Genomic DNA, 17,048 nt, shown 5'->3' on the forward strand with positions numbered 1-17,048 from the left:
ACACCCAGGCAGTGACAATTCTCACCGCTATTTATTGGAAATTTCCCTCCACAGTTCTTCGCTGCGGGAGATGAAGCCAATTCCTGTTCTGTGAGAAGCCTATTTTTGGCAATTTCTAAAATGTTCAGAATGAATTACTTTTAGGTGCAGTGACTGTAGCACCCTCATCTGCATCAACCTCCATTATATCCCCACCTCCAACCCAATGCTTACTGCCCTCCACTCTTCCGACCCCACCTCCCTAGGTATTTCCCACTCCACTTTTAGTGGCAGAGCCTTGAGGTATCTCAACCCCACACGCTGGAACATTTATCTTCCCTCCAAAGGCCTCCTACTTCTTCAACCACACTTTTGGTCACCCCCTCCTCCTCTTACATACGAATTAGGAACAGGAGTCGGCCAGTCGGTCCCTCGAGCCTGCTCCGCCATTCAATAAGATCATGGCTGATCATCGACCTCAACTCCGCTTTCCCGCCCGATCTCCATATCCCTTGATTCCCCTAGAGTCCAAAAATCTATCGATCTCAGCCTTGAATATACTCAACGACTGAGCATTCACAGCCCTCTGTAGCAGAGAATTCCAAAGATTCACAACCCTCTGAGTGAAGAAATTCCTCATCTCAGTCCTAAATGGCCGACCCCTTATCCTGAGACTATGCCCCCTAGTTCTAGACTCTCCAGCCAGGGGAAACAACCTCTCAGCATCTACCCTGTCAATCCCCTTCAGAATCTTGTGTGTTTCAATGCGATCACCTCTCATTCTTCTAAACTCCAGAGAGTATCGGCCCAATGTACTCAATCTCTCCTCATAGGACAACCCTCTCATCCCAGGAATCAATCTAGTGAACTTTCGTTGCACTGCCTCTTCTATCGTTTGTTGTCCATTCTTACCTCAAAGAAGCTTGGTAAATTTTACTACATTAAAGGCGCTACATAAATCCAAGTTACCATACCTCCTTCAGGTGTTGTGCTCCGAGAGGCAATACAACTACGTAAAGGCAAGAGTTTCTTTGTCCCAGTCCCAACTCAAAATTTCAGTCATGGTCGCTGTTCACTGAAGACTCACTTGTGATAAAATTCGATTCACTTTTAAAGAAATAGGACACCGCAACATTCACACTTGCGATGCGATTTTCGTTTCGAAGCAGGAGTCGGGAGCTCATGAGCAGCAGTTGCGGCTCGCCTGCACGTTGCTCTACACAAGGTGGGACGTAACAGGCCCCCGCCCTGATCCACGCAGCTCTCTGTTGCTCTTGAAAGAACCTTTCCACGTCGGGTCACCAAGTGCGGTATTGAGGAGGCTACGAATTCTATAAACCATTGAAGATAAAATGTCACCGTGTGGTGGAACTGACTCTTTAACATGAAGCATTGCTGTGCCCTGGGTGAGCAAGTTTCACCAGGTCACGGTCACCTTGGGTATCAGACCTCCATCGAGATCGCTATGCCCAACACTGCATCCCTAATGGGGGAAGCAGTGGAGGGGGATATAGAAAGGAGAAAAAGGTTTTAAGAAAATGAAATCAGAATATGAAAATGTTTGCCCACCAATGTTCCCTCCCCCCCCTAAAACAGGCCAGACATCACAGCAACAACAGAGGACAGTAAACACCTGAATCAGGAGAGCAGCCATCCATGCCCACCAGCCCAGCCACCAGGCATCTGACCCCCGCTGACATTTGCCACGCATCAATGTTTCGGATCTCCTCCTGCTCCTTGACCTCCCGCCTCCTCGCCAGTACGCACAAGTGGGCCGACCATCGCCACTGAAGGTTCGGCCAATCTGCAACGGGGAGATCTACTGAGGGGACTGACCAATCGCCCGTCTTCGGTGAACCTCTGATGAAGTCACAGCCAATCAGTATCAGCTCTGGCCCGGGGTTGAACGACCTGGTGCCAATCTCCAGTTTTGTTTTGAACCAACGTTGCTTGGATAAATATTTTTTAATATAATAAAAATATTAAAATGCTGTGACAATTCAAGTACTGTTTAATTCTGGAATGGGCCCCGTTACATCAAGGATTTCTCAGATAGAACAAAACAAGTATTATTAGGGCCAGGGAAGGGCCAAGAAAGCTTGCCCACTTTTCCAGATTGACTCCACCGACTCACCACCTCCCTCACCCCCACCGACCAGGCTTCTCGCCACATCCCCCAACCGGTTACCCACCTTTTCACTATCACTCAAACCTATTACCCACCTTCGCACCATATCACTATCTTTGGAGTGGAAGGGGGAGAGAGGCGGCGGGGTGGAAGAGGGGGGAGAGAGAGGGGCGGCAGGGGGGAGGAGGGAGGGGGCGGCGGGGGGAGAAAGAGGGGCAGCAGGGGGGAGGAGGGAGAATAGCAGCATTTCCTCCCTCGGCCAACTGCACTGCAGCAACTCACCAAGGCTTCTCCGGCAGCACCTCCCAAACCCGCGACCTCTGCCGCCTAGAAGGACAAGGGGCAGCAGACACATGGGAACACCACCACCTCCAAGTTCCCCTCCAAGTCACACACCATCCCGACTTGGAAATATATCGGCCAATCCTTCATCGTCGCTGGGTCAAAATCCTGGAACTCCCTCCCTAACAGCACTGTGGGAGCACCTTCACCACACGGACTGCAGCGGTTCAAGGCGGCGGCTCACCACCACCTTCTCAAGGGGCAACTAGGGATGGGCAATAAATGCCAGCCTTGCTAGCACGGCCCACATCCCATAAACGAATTTTAAAAAACTCCACTTCCTGTAACAGAGACCGAAAGGAACAGGTAACATCCAAAGTGAGACTCGGGACTCCAGTAAAATTTCAAAAATAACCAAACGGTATATAATTTATTGTGACAGAAAAGTATGATCATGCACAGACAGACAAAAAAAACAGCCTTCCCCAATATAAAAGCATCTGCAAAAAAAATAATGTAGTGCAGGCTGCCCCAAATCCCAGCTCCTGAGGACAGCTGATTAAACACAACACACAGGCTTGTCGGCCCTCTCTGCAATAGGAGACGGAGAGTTTCACAAAACGTGCAGCACGACAGCGGCTTGCGCAGAAGGCATTTTGCAAAGTTTCATTTTTAGTTTACACAAAGAAATGCAGGGTTATGCTGGGGGCTGTTGTGTTTGCATGCATTGCGGTGAGCTCTGTAAATGCACGTCGGCACGTTCGCAAGCGTCCTCTTCGCGTGTAGCCGAGACCTCGCGGCAAGGGACCGGCAATAGATTTCACACTCGCCACCTGCTCGCGACAGGCACAGCACCACCTGCTCGCGACAGGCACGGCGCCACCTGCTCGCGACAGGCACGGCGCCACCTGCTCGCGACAGGCACGGCGCCACCTGCTCGCGACAGGCATGGCGCCACCTGCTCGCGACAGGCATGGCGCCACCTGCTCGCGACAGGCACAGCGCCACCTGCTCGCGACGGGCACAGCGCCACCTGTCTGGGTTATCGCCGAGGCTGGCGAGGTGAAACACTCTGCTGTACAGATCTCACAGGAGAGCGCGGCACCGTACCGCTGCCCCTCAATCGGCCATTAATACTTTACAAGCTCTTAAAACACAATTATTATTCGTTCTGCGGGCAGGTTGGGTTCCATTGCTTTACGAGCCTGGCATCTGGGATACAATAAGCAACTGTCCCCAAATCTGTTCATGTTAATGTCATGGTCGTGAGAGTAAAGCGAAAGATAAATCGTACATTTCACACCCAGGGGTAAGCGGTCCGTCGACACAGTCGTGCGCCCCAACTCTGAAAACCCCCTATTCGTGCCGTCTGCTTTGACGGTGATTTGGGGTATCAGGGAGCTAGCCGGAGCCCCGGGAACAAATTGAACGCCCCCCACGGTGTCGCCGGGTGACTCGCAGGAGGCGTGTCCGGGAGATCAGAGGAGCAGCTGGCAAAAGCGGCCTTCAAGCCTGCAGAGCTGGTGCGGGCCCCACTGCTCCTCCTGCGCACCTTCTGTTAATACTAAAGGCGCTGCTGCAGCCCCTGATCCCGGGTCAGAGTCCTTTGGGCTGCTGAGCATCGGGGAGCCCGGGTTTACAGCGAGCACCCTCGAGATGGTGTCGTGTCTGAAGCAAGTCTTAAAAACAATGGGGGGGGGCCATGCCTGGCCACAAATGACAACTTGGCATTTCATGAAGAGGCAACACTGACGCTCAGACCTAACCGTACAGCCCAGGATTCATTCTTCCTCTTCCTTTTGTGTGACGTGTCAGTCATTCTTCTACTTAACACACGGGGGAGTCACGACCAAGTGGGTGAAGTGGGGTTAGAGGGTGGGGGAATAATTACAGCAGGATACAGAGACCTAATTCAGGCCACATTTAAAGTTATATATTCTATCCTTATATAGTCATTAATAATTCCTATATCCACTTTTATAATGGAAATCCATGTAAACTTGTCACGCTGTAATTACACCATCCCACCAATGGTGCTGCTGTGGTGGGAGGGTGTGATTATGCCGTGACAAATTTACACAGGAAGTTCCATTATAATGGAATAAGCTGACAGGAAGTGCACATGGCACCAAGGTAAGATTTTTAATTATATATAGAATGTCAATTTCAGTCAGCCCACAGTAACAAGTTTGTTGCACAGCAATGGAAGGACCAGCACCAGACTGGAATCATGCCTCATTTTGGGCTTAGTGCTCCCTCCCTTAGATACAGATCTATTGAGAAATAAATGGATCTGTAAAATTGGCAGGGGGGACACGACAGCCGGCCTCGGCGGGAGGGAGGGAGAGAAATCAAAGCTCCGGCTCCTGACCGCTATTCAGTGACTTGATGGGGCGTGCGCACAGGATCAGGGTGGGCTGCCATACCCGCCCGAGTTGAATAGCTGGCAGAGGCTCAATTCCCGGGCTCACCCTCTGCTGTATATGCCGACAGGTATCGCCACCTTCAGGAGGGGAGGCGCCCTCGTGTGTCGGGCGACAGCTGCTGCACAGGGCGACACACACGACACACCTCCCAATCCTATACCAGCGACTGCAAAGGTTCGTCAGCGCGATGTAAAGTCGCACACGTCAGTCTGGGCGGGTTTTAATGCAGCCCCAGGTGCAGTAGCTTGAACATTTCTGCAAGGGCAGTATCTCCAAAGGGCATCACAGGAGCCGCGTTTCCCCTTCTGGCAGTCAACTGGTGCCCTGCAGTAGAACAACTTCACCGCAACTTGCACACACACCATGCTTTAAACAGTCTTAAAAAATATCCCTGCCTCCCGATTCATCCAGCATCGCTTTTAATACCTTCCTTACAGCGAGGGTTTGTGCGGATTTGGTGTCCTGTACTTTGTGCTCTCTCACTTTGGTAGGTATTAATACACTGGTGGTAAAGGGTGGGTAGGGAAAGTAACGATGGAGGACAAAACCTGCCCGCAAACAAGATTCTAACTCTCTTTGCCCGCAGGCTGCCTGGCTCCCGGCAAAAGGAGCCACTCTCGGTTTTGCCCGTTTGTTTTTTTGTTTTTTTTAAAAGTGGTGCGCGGTGTCAGGCACAGAGCAGGTCCTGCGGAGTCTCGCTCCTGTGCCAGCCGGATAGTTCGGCAATCATTCCATGAAACAATAGAAGAAAAAAAAAATAACTAAATCACTATCTCTCCGTACAGTCTGTATTATTCCCACTTAATTTAAAATTTCAACAAAAAAAAGAAGAAAAATCGACTCCCTCAGTCTTTACGAAGATTTTTCAGCCGTTTTTCCAAGTCGGCATCTGCGTCTTCCAGGACCACCGGCTCCGCCTTTTTCCCGGCAGCAACGCTGAGCGACGCCCCGGTGCTTGGGAGGTCTGTGAATAAAGAAGGAGCGGTGAGAAATCTGCCTGGGACCAGGGGGGACTGTTCACATTACAGGAAACTTTGTGCTATCCGGCACCGACGGGACCGAGCTGTTGCCGTCCCATCAAAACTGCCGGACAAACCAGCGCTAATGTTGAAACATACGGAGATTTTGAGCTCCGTATCTGGCAACAAACCCTGTTGCTTAGCAACAGCTTCTAAACAGTCAGCCGTACCTTGCAAACGTCTCTGTAGCTTAGCAACAGCTTCAGCAAGACCTGGCAGAGCCTGACTGGTGAAAAAAAAGCAACGAAAAGAAAAAAAAAACTAACGAAACGACTCCTGATTTTTGCCGGTGGCTCGAGCATTCTGGACAGTTAACCTCCGGATAAACCAAAGTTTCCTGTATCTGAATCTGCTCGAGACCGCCGGCGGCACTGACTGCAGAGCAACCTTGCAATGCCTGGACCCGGCCGTGGCTCAGTGGGCAGCACTCTCGCTTCAGAGGTCAGGAGGTCGCGGGGTGCGAGTCCCCACGCCCAAGGGACTCGAGCACATAATCCAGGCCGATATTCCCAGTGCGGTGCAGTGCTGAGGGAGCGCTGCGCTGTCAGAGGTGCCGTCCTTCGGATGGGACGTTAAACCCAGGCCCCCGTCTGCTCTCTCAGGTGGACGTAAAAGATCCCGCGGCCACTATTTCGAAGAAGAGCAGGGGAGTTATCCCCGGTGTCCCGGGCCCAATGTTTATCCCTCACCCAACATCATGAAAAAGAAAACAGATTATCTGGTCATTATCACAGTACTAGAAACATAGAAGATAGGAGCAGGAGTAGGCCATTCGGCCCCTCGAGCCTGCTCCACCATTCAATGAGATCATGGCTGATCATCCAAATTCAGTACTCTGTCCCTGCTTTCTCCCCATATCCCTTGATCCCTTTAGCCTTAAGAAATATATCTAACTCCTTCTTGAATATATTTAATGAATTGGCCTCTACTGCCTTCTGTGGTAGAGAATTCCACAGGTTCACCACTCTCTGGGTGAAGAAATTCCTCCTCATTTCTGTCCTAAATGGCCTACCCTTTATCCTTAGACTGTGACCCCTGGTTCTGGACTCCCTGACCATCGGGAACATCCTTCCTGCATCTAGTCTGTCTAGTCCTGTCAGAATTTTATAAGTTTCAATGAGATCCCCTCTCATTCTTCTAAACTCCAGCGAGTACAAGCCCAATCGGCCCAATCGCTCCTCAAACATCATTCCTGCCATCCCAGGTATCAGGCTGGTGAATTTTCGCTGCACTCCCTCCATGGCAAGAACATCCTTCCACTGTTTGTGGGAGCTTGCTGTGCGCACACTGGCTGCCGCGTTTCCTACAGTACTACAGTTCAATAATACTTAATCGGCTGTAAAGGGCTTTGGGAGGTCCGGAGGTTGTGAAAGGCGCTGTATCAATGAAAGTCTTTCCTTCTGTTGAGGTCCCACTTATGCATTAGATGCCCCTGGTGACTATGAATCAGTGCTTCATCGAATTCAGTGCTACTGTTAAGACACCAACAGGCAGTATTTAGCAGGGTCTCAAAAGAAGGCTACTGCGGGAACCATGAACACACGAAGACAGGCAAACACAGCCAGTCTGCCGGAAATAGCTCGCTAGTTAGACAATAGCAAAATACTGCGGATGCTGGAAATCTGAAATAACAGAAAATGCTGGAAACACTCAGCAGGCCAGGCAGCATCATCGGCGGAGAGAGAAACAAGAGTTAACGTTTCAGGTCTGGGACCCTTCATCAGAACTGGAGAAGGCTAGAGATGTAACAGATATTAAGCAGGCGCAGAGGGAGGGGGAGGCGGGGCGGGGAGGATCTGAAGGGACATTCTCTGCTAGGGTAGGAGGTCTGAGAGATAAAATGTTGCAAATGGGGATGGCAAAATCATCAACAGCCTGAAATATGGGGGCAGGGGCTATAGTCTGAAATTGTTGAACTCAATGTTGAGTCCAGAAGGTTGTAAAGTGGCTAATCGAAACTACAGGAAACTCTCGATTTACCGGCACCTAAATAACCGGAAATCTCTGTTAACCGGCAAAATTCAGGAGTAGGTTCAGGTAAGTTTTACTTCATATTAGTGGCCGTTCCTGGATCTGTGGCCGTGTAACCGGGGTTCCTGCACCTGTTGCTATGCAACAGGGACGCCTGGATCTGTGGCCGTGTGCGGGGCTCTCGTACCTTTTACTATACCTCTCTGTAATCCGGACTTTTTGATAAACCGGCACCACGCTGGTCCCGTCGGTGCCGGATAAAAAAAAGTGTTTCCTGTAGTTAGACACAATGGCCCAGATATTCCGATCGCAGGCCTCCCGCGAGCAGGGGACTGCGATCTGGAAAAATCTGCGCCCGAGGGCTCCCGGGAGGCGCAGAGTTCCGCTGCTGGGCCTCTCCAAACTGCCGGTGCGCAGGGCCCACGTATCCCAGAGGCGCCAGTAGTTCGCAGCGTCCCTGAGATCACGTGGGCCATGGGGAGCCAATCAAAGAAGGGAATCTCCCTTCATACACTTGACAGGAAGACCTGTCAAATATATGAATGGAGATCACCCCCAAAAACATAGTAAAACTTTAAATACATTTTTTTTTAAATCACATCTTTAAAATGATTTGAAAGTACAAATAAATTAACTATTTCAAACAAAACTTAAAATTTTTGAAAAAAATAATTGAAGTTTTTTTACAGGGCTAAAAATAAACTTACCTTTTTTAAAAGTATTTTTAAATGATAAATCAGTGGGAATTTTTTTTTTTTTACTTTTTCCAACTCTTATCCTGGTAAATGCAGGCCTTATGCCTGCTTTTACCAGGTGCAAGAATTGTAAGGGTTTTCTGCGGGCGGAGGGTCTCCAGAAAGCGGAACTATCCCCCCGCAGACGCCCTTCTCCAGGATAGCCGGAGGATCTGTCAAGACCATTCTTGACAGATCGGAAATGCCAGTTTCCAGCGCATGCGCAGTGCACACCTGAAACCGGCATTTTCGATGTCCCTACGGGTGGGTGCACAGCGCATACTCGCCCGTAGGGAATCGGAATATCCGCCACGGACAACACTACACCAGCAGGTTACCTAGAGACCTGCGAAAGACTTAAAATTACATTCCGACATGTCGTACAGGTACACGGGGTGCTGCCGATCGGCCGAGATACTTACTGGACAGCTCGTCAGTCAGGTTCAGACCAAGTTCATCCAGTACCTGAGACACGATAGCATCGCTGCAAAGACAAAAAGACAAAGAGTCAGCACCGCGTCCGACAGGAGCTGCTTAATTCTCTTCATATTAACCGCGGAGAGGCCAGTGGGTCAGGGGCCCTGAAGGAGACGAGGCCGGGGTCGGGATATCCCTTTCTGGGGGACTTGAGGACAGAGGATGGAAAAAAAAAAACAACCATCAGAAGCCCTAACCCAGGGGTGTTCACCTGCGATGTGTAGACCACGTGCAACCATGAATGTCCTGAAACAAATTTACAATCTCCCGCCTCCCCACAAGACTCATGAACTTCCAGTTCAGCCACAGTCGCTCAGTCATCTGCCTTCCCCCCCACTCCTGATGTTCGACCTCCATCTCTCCTGAAACACAGACTCTCGTTGGGGGTTTGGTCTCGTGGCCACCCACGGCCCCTCACGTACCTCGCCCAATTTCAGGTGCATGCACCAGAGTCCCTACAGCAGAGCCCACCTTCCACATGCATCATCTTCCATCAGTGCCCGCAGTTCTTAAATTGGGGAAACAATAATCTCACTGGACGGCGAATCGGTAACTCGAGGACACAAGTTGAAGATCGAAAACATCCAAAAAAGCAAAAGGGAGGGACTATGGGAATATATTTATTTTTTATATTCGTTCCTGGGATGTGGGCGTCGCTGGCAAGGCCGGCGTTTATTGCCCATCCCTAATTGGCCTTCAGAAGGTGGTGGTGAGCCGCCTTCTTGAACCGCTGCAGCCCGTGTGGTTTGGTACAACTGAATGGCTCGCTAGGCCATTTCAGAGGGCAGTTAAGAGCCAATCACATTGCTGTGGGTCTGGAGTCACATATCGGCCAGACCGGGTAAGGGCGGCAGATTTCCTTCCCTAAGGGACATCAGTGAACCAGATGGGAAGTCAATCCGGTAGTTTCATGCTCACCATTACTAACACTAGATTTTTATTCCAGATTTATTTAATTAACTAAATTTAAATTCCCTGGCTGCCGTGGTGGGATTTGGAACTCATGTCTCCGGATCATGAGCCCAGTAACATAACCACTATGCTACCGTATTTCCTCTCATTATTATGCAGATGTTTGTTCGGACATAGAATGCTCGACCAGAAAGGGGTGGAAGCATCTATAATAGCTTTTAAAAGGAAAGTGGATAGATATTTGAAAAAAAGAAACATTTTAAAAGGGTATGGGGAAAAAGGAATGTAACTGGCTGACTCTCTCACAGCACCAATACAGGCGTGATGGGCCGAATGGCCTGTTTTTTGCGCTGTGGAAAATTTCTATTCTACAATCTTTAGAAGCTACAAGCAAGCAGCAGGTGGCAGAGCACACTGTGGCCCAAGGTGCTGCTCTGCGGGAGTGGAGTGGCGTGCCTGGCACCAGCAATGCGCGACACCGTAAGCTCCCTGATCCCAGGCAACCCGGAGAGTGACTCGCTCTCACCGACGTTCCCGGTGAGCTGCGCGGTGCTCGGCGCGGCCCGCTTCTTGTAATGCGCGGTCGCTTTAAATTTCTGCGCACGGGCGGCCGTGTTCCCTTCAAGCTGTGCGGCCACGCGGCGAACTGCAGGTCCCGGGCAGTCGGCTCGATGGCGGGCTCGTGGCAAAAATCGCGCAGGCGCGGTAATTTGAATGGAGCGCGCACCCCCCACCACCACCCACCCCCCCACCAAAAGAGAGCGCGGGAACATTAATGAACGTTATTTACAATGTAAAATCTGGCAAGTGGCCTGCGCAGGACCTTGCGGAGGACTGCACGGCCGCGCACCTTAGCCGGAACATTGACCCTCACACCTGGGAGCTGGTCGGAGCAGACCCAGGAGTCTGCATAAGAAACAGGAGCAGGAATAGGCCACTTGGCCCCTCGAGCCTGCTCCGCCATTCAATAAGATCACGGCTGATCTTGGGCTCAAAGCCACTTCCCTGCCCGCTCCCCATAACCCTTCACTCCCTTATCTTGCAAAAATCTGTCTATCTCCACCTTAAATGTACTTAATGACCCAGCCTCCACAGCTCTCTGGGGCAGAGAATTCCACAGATTTACGACCCTCAGAGACGAAATTCTTCCTCATCTCAGTTCTAAAAGGGCGACCCTTTATTCTGAGACTGTGCCCCCGAGTTCTAGATCTCCCCACGAGGGGAAACATCCTCTCTGCATCTACCTTGTCGAGCCCCCTCAGTATCTTATATGTTTCAATAAGATCACCTCTTATTCTTCTAAACTCCAATGAGTATAGGCCCAGCCTGCTCAACCTTTCCTCATAAGTCAACCCCCTCATCTCTGGAATTAACCGAGTGAATCGTCTCTGAACTGCCTCCAATGTGAGTCTGGCACAACCTGGGGCCCGAGACTTGAGCGTGCCAGGACGCAGGATAAAGATGTGATCAGCTATGTTCCCTGTAATTTTTTTTTTGGCCCTGCGCAGTCCCTTTAAGGGCGCCAATCAAAATGCCGCGCATGTGCGTTTTTTTTTACATTGAAGTGCCGGCCAGCCAGCTGCGCGGAGTTCCCTGGGGCCGCGCACCTTACAGGGAACACCGGTGATCAGCCACGATCCAATTGAATGGCGGAATAGGCTCGAGGGGCTGAACGGCCTGCTCCTGTGTTCTTCACGGTCAAAAAAGGGGATTGTATTGTTGCGGATCCCGTTCCCCGCCACCCCGCTCTTCGCTGACCTCTCTTCCTCGTCATCTTCATCGCCCATGGCATCATCGATGGCGTCGTTCATCATCTCCTCCTTCATGTCCATAATCTCCGACTGCTTCTCAAACTCCATCATGATCTTCTGAATCTGAGGCAGCTTAAGCTGCAATGCAGGACAGAGAGTCAGGGGCTTGGGGGAAGAGATCAGGAGGGTCTCCGTATGACAGAACGCCCGGGTATCGCAACGTACCGATCACATGCCGCATCTAAACTTTCACCAATATTTCTCTGCGTGGTTGAAACCTCACACTATCCCTACAAGCCCTCCCCTCCCTACCCACCCCCCCACCCCCCACCCCAAAAAAGTGACCTTGAGCTCAGGTCACCACAAGCGCATCTTAAGCACAAAGTAGCCTGATCGCTCTCGGATACATTGCTGCCCACACTGCATATCGCCCCATCTCACAATGCCACCGCTAGCAAAAAGGATTCCAGACACTGATCCCATAGCCATTAAATATAAAAAGGAAAAACTGCTGGATACTGAAATGGAAGGACTTGCGCCCAGAATAAATCCTGGTTACTGGGCTAAACACAATTAAAAATGCTGCAAATTCACATCAGGGCCTTCGGCATCTGTAGAGAGAATAATTTGGGTGGGATCTGTCAGTTCCGATGTGGAGTCCACATTCAACTAGTTACCCATCTTTCCCCATCACAGATGCTGGTGAATAAGTATCTCCAGCATTGTCCGTCTCCATCCCTGTAACCAGGACTCATTCCAGACAGGTATTTAAAATCTCTCCGGATCTGTGTAACCTCCTCCAGTCCTACAGCTCCATCTCCGAACTTCCCGCTGCTATACAGTAACTCGTTGTGCATTGCCCCTCCTATTTTTGCCCCATCACTGCTGGCCAACCTTACAGCCACCTAGGTCCCGCTCTCTGGACTCTTTCCCTAAATCATTCTAGCTCCCTCTCTCCATTTTAAGACGCTCCTTACAACCCGCCTAAACGTTTTTACAATAGCAAAATACTGCAGATGCTGGAAATCTGAAATAGCAACAGAAAATGCTGGAAACACTCAGCAGGCCATGCAGCGTCGAGGAGAGAGAAACAGTCAACGTTTCGAGTCGAGGACCCTTCGTCGGGACTAGAAAAGGTTAGAGAGGAAAGGTTTTTTAAGCAGGGGCAGGGAGGAGGGGAGGAAAGAACAAAGGGAAGGTCTGTGACAGGATGGAAGGCAGGAGAGATTAAACGACAAAAGAGGATGATGGTGCGAGGCAAAGAGAGGTAGTGGGACAAGTTAAGAAACAAAAGATGACTCTAGAGGAGGTGTAAATGGCGATGGCAGAACCATCAACAGTTACCATGTGAGAAAACAAGTGGAAAAAAGCCTGTGCTTTTAGTCACCCACCTAATTTCTCCAACATCCATGTTCCTCACATCTCTGCGAAGCCCCTTAGGATGTTTGTCTACGTTAAAAGGAACTGCGTATAAAGTTGTTGAGACATTGCCATAAGAACATAAGAAATAGGAGCAGGAGTCGGCCATTCAGCCCCTCGACCTGCTCCGCCATTCAATGAGATCATGGCTGATCTTCGACCTCAACTCCACTTTCCCACCCGATCCCCATATCCCTTGATCACTTAATATCCAAAAATCTATCGATCTCTGTCTTGAATGACTGAGCCTCCACAGCCCTCTGGGGTAGAGAATTCCAAAGATTCACCACCCTCTGAGTGAAGAAATTCCTCCTCATCTCCGTCCTCAACAGCCAACCCCTTATCCTGAGACTGTGACCCCTGGTTCGAGACTCCCCAGCCAGGGGAAACATCCTCCCTGCAGCTACCCTGTCAAGCCCTGGAAGAATTTTATATGCATCAATAAGATCACCTCTCATTCTTCTAAACTCTAGGGAACAAATAATTTCAAAATAGCGAAACATTCAACAGAGAAAACGGTGCGTCCGCTTTCACTGATCTTGCACTCGGACTTGCCACGACGGTACTGTACTAAACAAACACCCGACACTGCGCACTCCAGCAGCACAAGGCACAGGTACAGGTACAGGTAGCCACCTCACCTGCTGGTTCATGGTGGCCATGGCTTTGGTGACTCCCTTCATGGCCTGAGCCATGGTGTTGTTGGACTTCAGTGTCTGGATCTTCAGAGACACGGCCTGGATGTTGGCCTTCATCATGATGAACTTCTTCACGTAGCGCCGTGTCCGCACCAAGTCTTTCGCCATTATTTTAACCGCGTCCTAAGGTTTGGCAAAAGAGACCCATTCAGCAGAGTCGAGATAGTCACTCCCTCCCTCCCTCGGGAAACGAGTCACTCCCTCCCCCCCCCTCGGGAAACGAGTCACTCCCTCCCCCCCCCTCGGGAAACGAGTCACTCCCTCCCCCCCCCCCTTGGGAAACGAGTCACTCCCTCCCTCCATCGGGAAACGAGTCACTCCCTTCCCCCCTCGGGAAACGAGTCACTCCCTCTCTCCATCGGGAAACGAGTCACTCCCTCCCCCCCCTCGGGAAACGAGTCACTCCCTCCCCCCCCCCTTGGGAAACGAGTCACTCCCTCCCTCCATCGGGAAACGAGTCACTCCCTCCCCCCCTCGGGAAACGAGTCACGCCCTCCCCCCCCTCGGGAAACGAGTCACTCCCTCCCCCCCCCTTGGGAAACGAGTCACTCCCTCCCTCCATCGGGAAACGAGTCACTCCCTCCCTCCATCGGGAAACGAGTCACGCCCTCCCCCCCCTCGGGAAACGAGTCACTCCCTCCCTCCATCGGGAAACGAGTCACTCCCTCCCCCCATCGGGAAACGAGTCACTCCCTCCCTCCATCGGGAAACGAGTCACTCACTCCCCCCCTCGGGAAACGAGTCACTCACTCCCTCCCCCCCTCGGGAAACGAGTCACTCACTCCCTCCCCCCCTCGGGAAACGAGTCACTCCCTCCCCCCCTCGGGAAACGAGTCACTCACTCCCTCCCCCCCTCGGGAAACGAGTCACTCACTCCCTCCCCCCCTCGGGAAACGAGTCACTCCCTCCCCCCCTCGGGAAACGAGTCACTCACTCCCTCCCCCCCTCGGGAAACGAGTCACTCCCTCCCCCCCTCGGGAAACGAGTCACTCCCTCCCTCCATCGGGAAATGAGTCACTCCTCCCTCGGGAAACGATTCACGCACCCCTCCCTCGGGAAACGATTCACTCCCTCCCTCCCTCGGGAAACGAGTCACTCCCTCCCTCCCTCGGGAAACGAGTCACTCCCTCCCTCCCTCGGGAAACGAGTCACTCCCTCCCTCCCTCGGGAAACGAGTCACTCCCTCCCTCCCTCGGGAAACGAGTCACTCCCTCCCTCCCTCGGGAAACGAGTCACTCCCTCCCTCCCTCGGGAAACGAGTCACTCCCTCCCTCCCTCGGGAAACGAGTCACTCCCTCCCTCCCTCGGGAAACGAGTCACTCCCTCCCTCCCTCGGGAAACGAGTCACTCCCTCCCTCCCTCGGGAAACGAGTCACTCCCTCCCTCCCTCGGGAAACGAGTCACTCCCTCCCTCCCTCGGGAAACGAGTCACTCCCTCCCTCCCTCGGGAAACGAGTCACTCCCTCCCTCCCTCGGGAAACGAGTCACTCCCTCCCTCCCTCGGGAAACGAGTCACTCCCTCCCTCCCTCGGGAAACGAGTCACTCCCTCCCTCCCTCGGGAAACGAGTCACTCCCTCCCTCCCTCGGGAAACGAGTCACTCCCTCCCTCCCTCGGGAAACGAGTCACTCCCTCCCTCCCTCGGGAAACGAGTCACTCCCTCCCTCCCTCGGGAAACGAGTCACTCCCTCCCTCCCTCGGGAAACGAGTCACTCCCTCCCTCCCTCGGGAAACGAGTCACTCCCTCCCTCCCTCGGGAAACGAGTCACTCCCTCCCTCCCTCGGGAAACGAGTCACTCCCTCCCTCCCTCGGGAAACGAGTCACTCCCTCCCTCCCTCGGGAAACGAGTCACTCCCCTCCCTCCCTCGGGAAACGAGTCACTCCCTCCCTCCCTCGGGAAACGAGTCACTCCCTCCCTCCCTCGGGAAACGAGTCACTCCCTCCCTCCCTCGGGAAACGAGTCACTCCCTCCCTCCCTCGGGAAGCGAGTCACTCCCTCCCTCCCTCGGGAAGCGAGTCACTCCCTCCCTCCCTCGGGAAGCGAGTCACTCCCTCCCTCCCTCGGGAAACGAGTCACTCCCTCCCTCCCTCGGGAAACGAGTCACTCCCTCCCTCCCTCGGGAAACGAGTCACTCCCTCCCTCCCTCGGGAAACGAGTCACTCCCTCCCTCCCTCGGGAAACGAGTCACTCCCTCCCTCCCTCGGGAAACGAGTCACTCCCTCCCTCCCTCGGGAAACGAGTCACTCCCTCCCTCCCTCGGGAAACGAGTCACTCCCTCCCTCCCTCGGGAAACGAGTCACTCCCTCCCTCCCTCGGGAAACGAGTCACTCCCTCCCTCCCTCGGGAAACGAGTCACTCCCTCCCTCCCTCGGGAAACGAGTCACTCCCTCCCTCACTCGGGAAACGAGTCACTCCCTCCCTCACTCGGGAAACGAGTCACTCCCTCCCTCCCTCGGGAAACGAGTCACTCCCTCCCTCCCTCGGGAAACGAGTCACTCCCTCCCATCGCCTCCCTCGGGAAACGAGTCACTCCCTCCTCGCTCCCTCGGGAAACGAGTCACTCCCTCCCTCGGGAAACGAGTCACTCCCTCCCTCGGGAAACGAGTCACTCCCTCCCTCGGGAAACGAGTCACTCCCTCCCTCGGGAAACGAGTCACTCCCTCCCTCGGGAAACGAGTCACTCCCTCCCTCGGGAAACGAGTCACTCCCTCCCTCGGGAACGAGTCACTCCCCTCCCTCGGGAAACGAGTCACTCCTCCTCGGGAAACGAGTCACTCCCTCCCTCCCACACTCGGGAAACGAGTCACTCCCTCCCTCCCTCCCTCGGGAAACGAGTCACTCCCTCCCTCCCTCCCTCGGGAAACGAGTCACTCCCTCCCTCCCTCCCTCGGGAAACGAGTCACTCCCTCCCTCCCTCGGGAAACGAGTCACTCCCTCCCTCCCTCGGGAAACGAAATCGCTCCCTCCCTCCCCCTCGGGAAACGAAATCGCTCCCTCCCTCCCTCGGAAACGAGTCACTCCCTCGGGAAACGAGTCACTCCCTCCCTCCCTCGGGAAACGAGTCACTCCTCCCCCCCTCGGGAAACGAGTCACTCCCCCCCCCCACCCCCCCTCGGAAACGAGTCACTCCTCCTCCCCCCCCCCCCTCGGAAACAAGTCACTTCCTCCCCCCCTCCCTCGGGAAACGAGTCACTCCCTCCTCCCCTCCCTCGGGAAACGAGTCACTCCCTCCCTCCCTCGGGAAACGAGTC

At 53.0% G+C, this 17,048-nt stretch overlaps 1 protein-coding gene across 1 annotated transcript; it reads right to left on the reverse strand.

The window, feature by feature from the left end:
* Positions 1 to 2,786: 2,786 nt before the first annotated feature.
* LOC147099727 (charged multivesicular body protein 2a) lies at positions 2,787 to 13,941 on the reverse strand. Its single transcript, XM_085969106.1, has 4 exons — positions 13,740 to 13,941; positions 11,687 to 11,817; positions 8,962 to 9,023; positions 2,787 to 5,779 (listed from the first exon to the last, which is right to left on the reverse strand). Exons 1-4 carry the CDS (start codon positions 13,902 to 13,904, stop codon positions 5,661 to 5,663), a joined length of 477 nt encoding a protein of 158 aa, XP_085825232.1. The 5' UTR covers positions 13,905 to 13,941; the 3' UTR covers positions 2,787 to 5,660.
* Between the last annotated feature and the right edge of the window lie 3,107 nt (positions 13,942 to 17,048).

This window comes from Somniosus microcephalus, chromosome 28 (genome assembly GCF_052327205.1).
Source record: "Somniosus microcephalus isolate GS21.2 chromosome 28, FLI_Smic_1.0, whole genome shotgun sequence".
Taxonomy (NCBI): Eukaryota; Metazoa; Chordata; class Chondrichthyes; order Squaliformes; family Somniosidae; genus Somniosus; species Somniosus microcephalus.

What these genes read in the sequence shown, in the direction of transcription:
- LOC147099727 (XM_085969106.1), bottom strand. Translation starts at nt 13,904, where the DNA reads ATGGCGAAAGACTTGGTGCGGACACGGCGCTACGTGAAGAAGTTCATC. An exon ending in TGGCCACCATGAACCAGCAG is followed by an intron (nt 11,818 to 13,739) that starts GTGAGGTGGCTA and finishes CCTGCATTGCAG; the next exon opens with CTTAAGCTGCCTCAGATTCA. An exon ending in CCTGACTGACGAGCTGTCCA is followed by an intron (nt 5,780 to 8,961) that starts GTAAGTATCTCG and finishes CTTTATTCACAG; the next exon opens with ACCTCCCAAGCACCGGGGCG.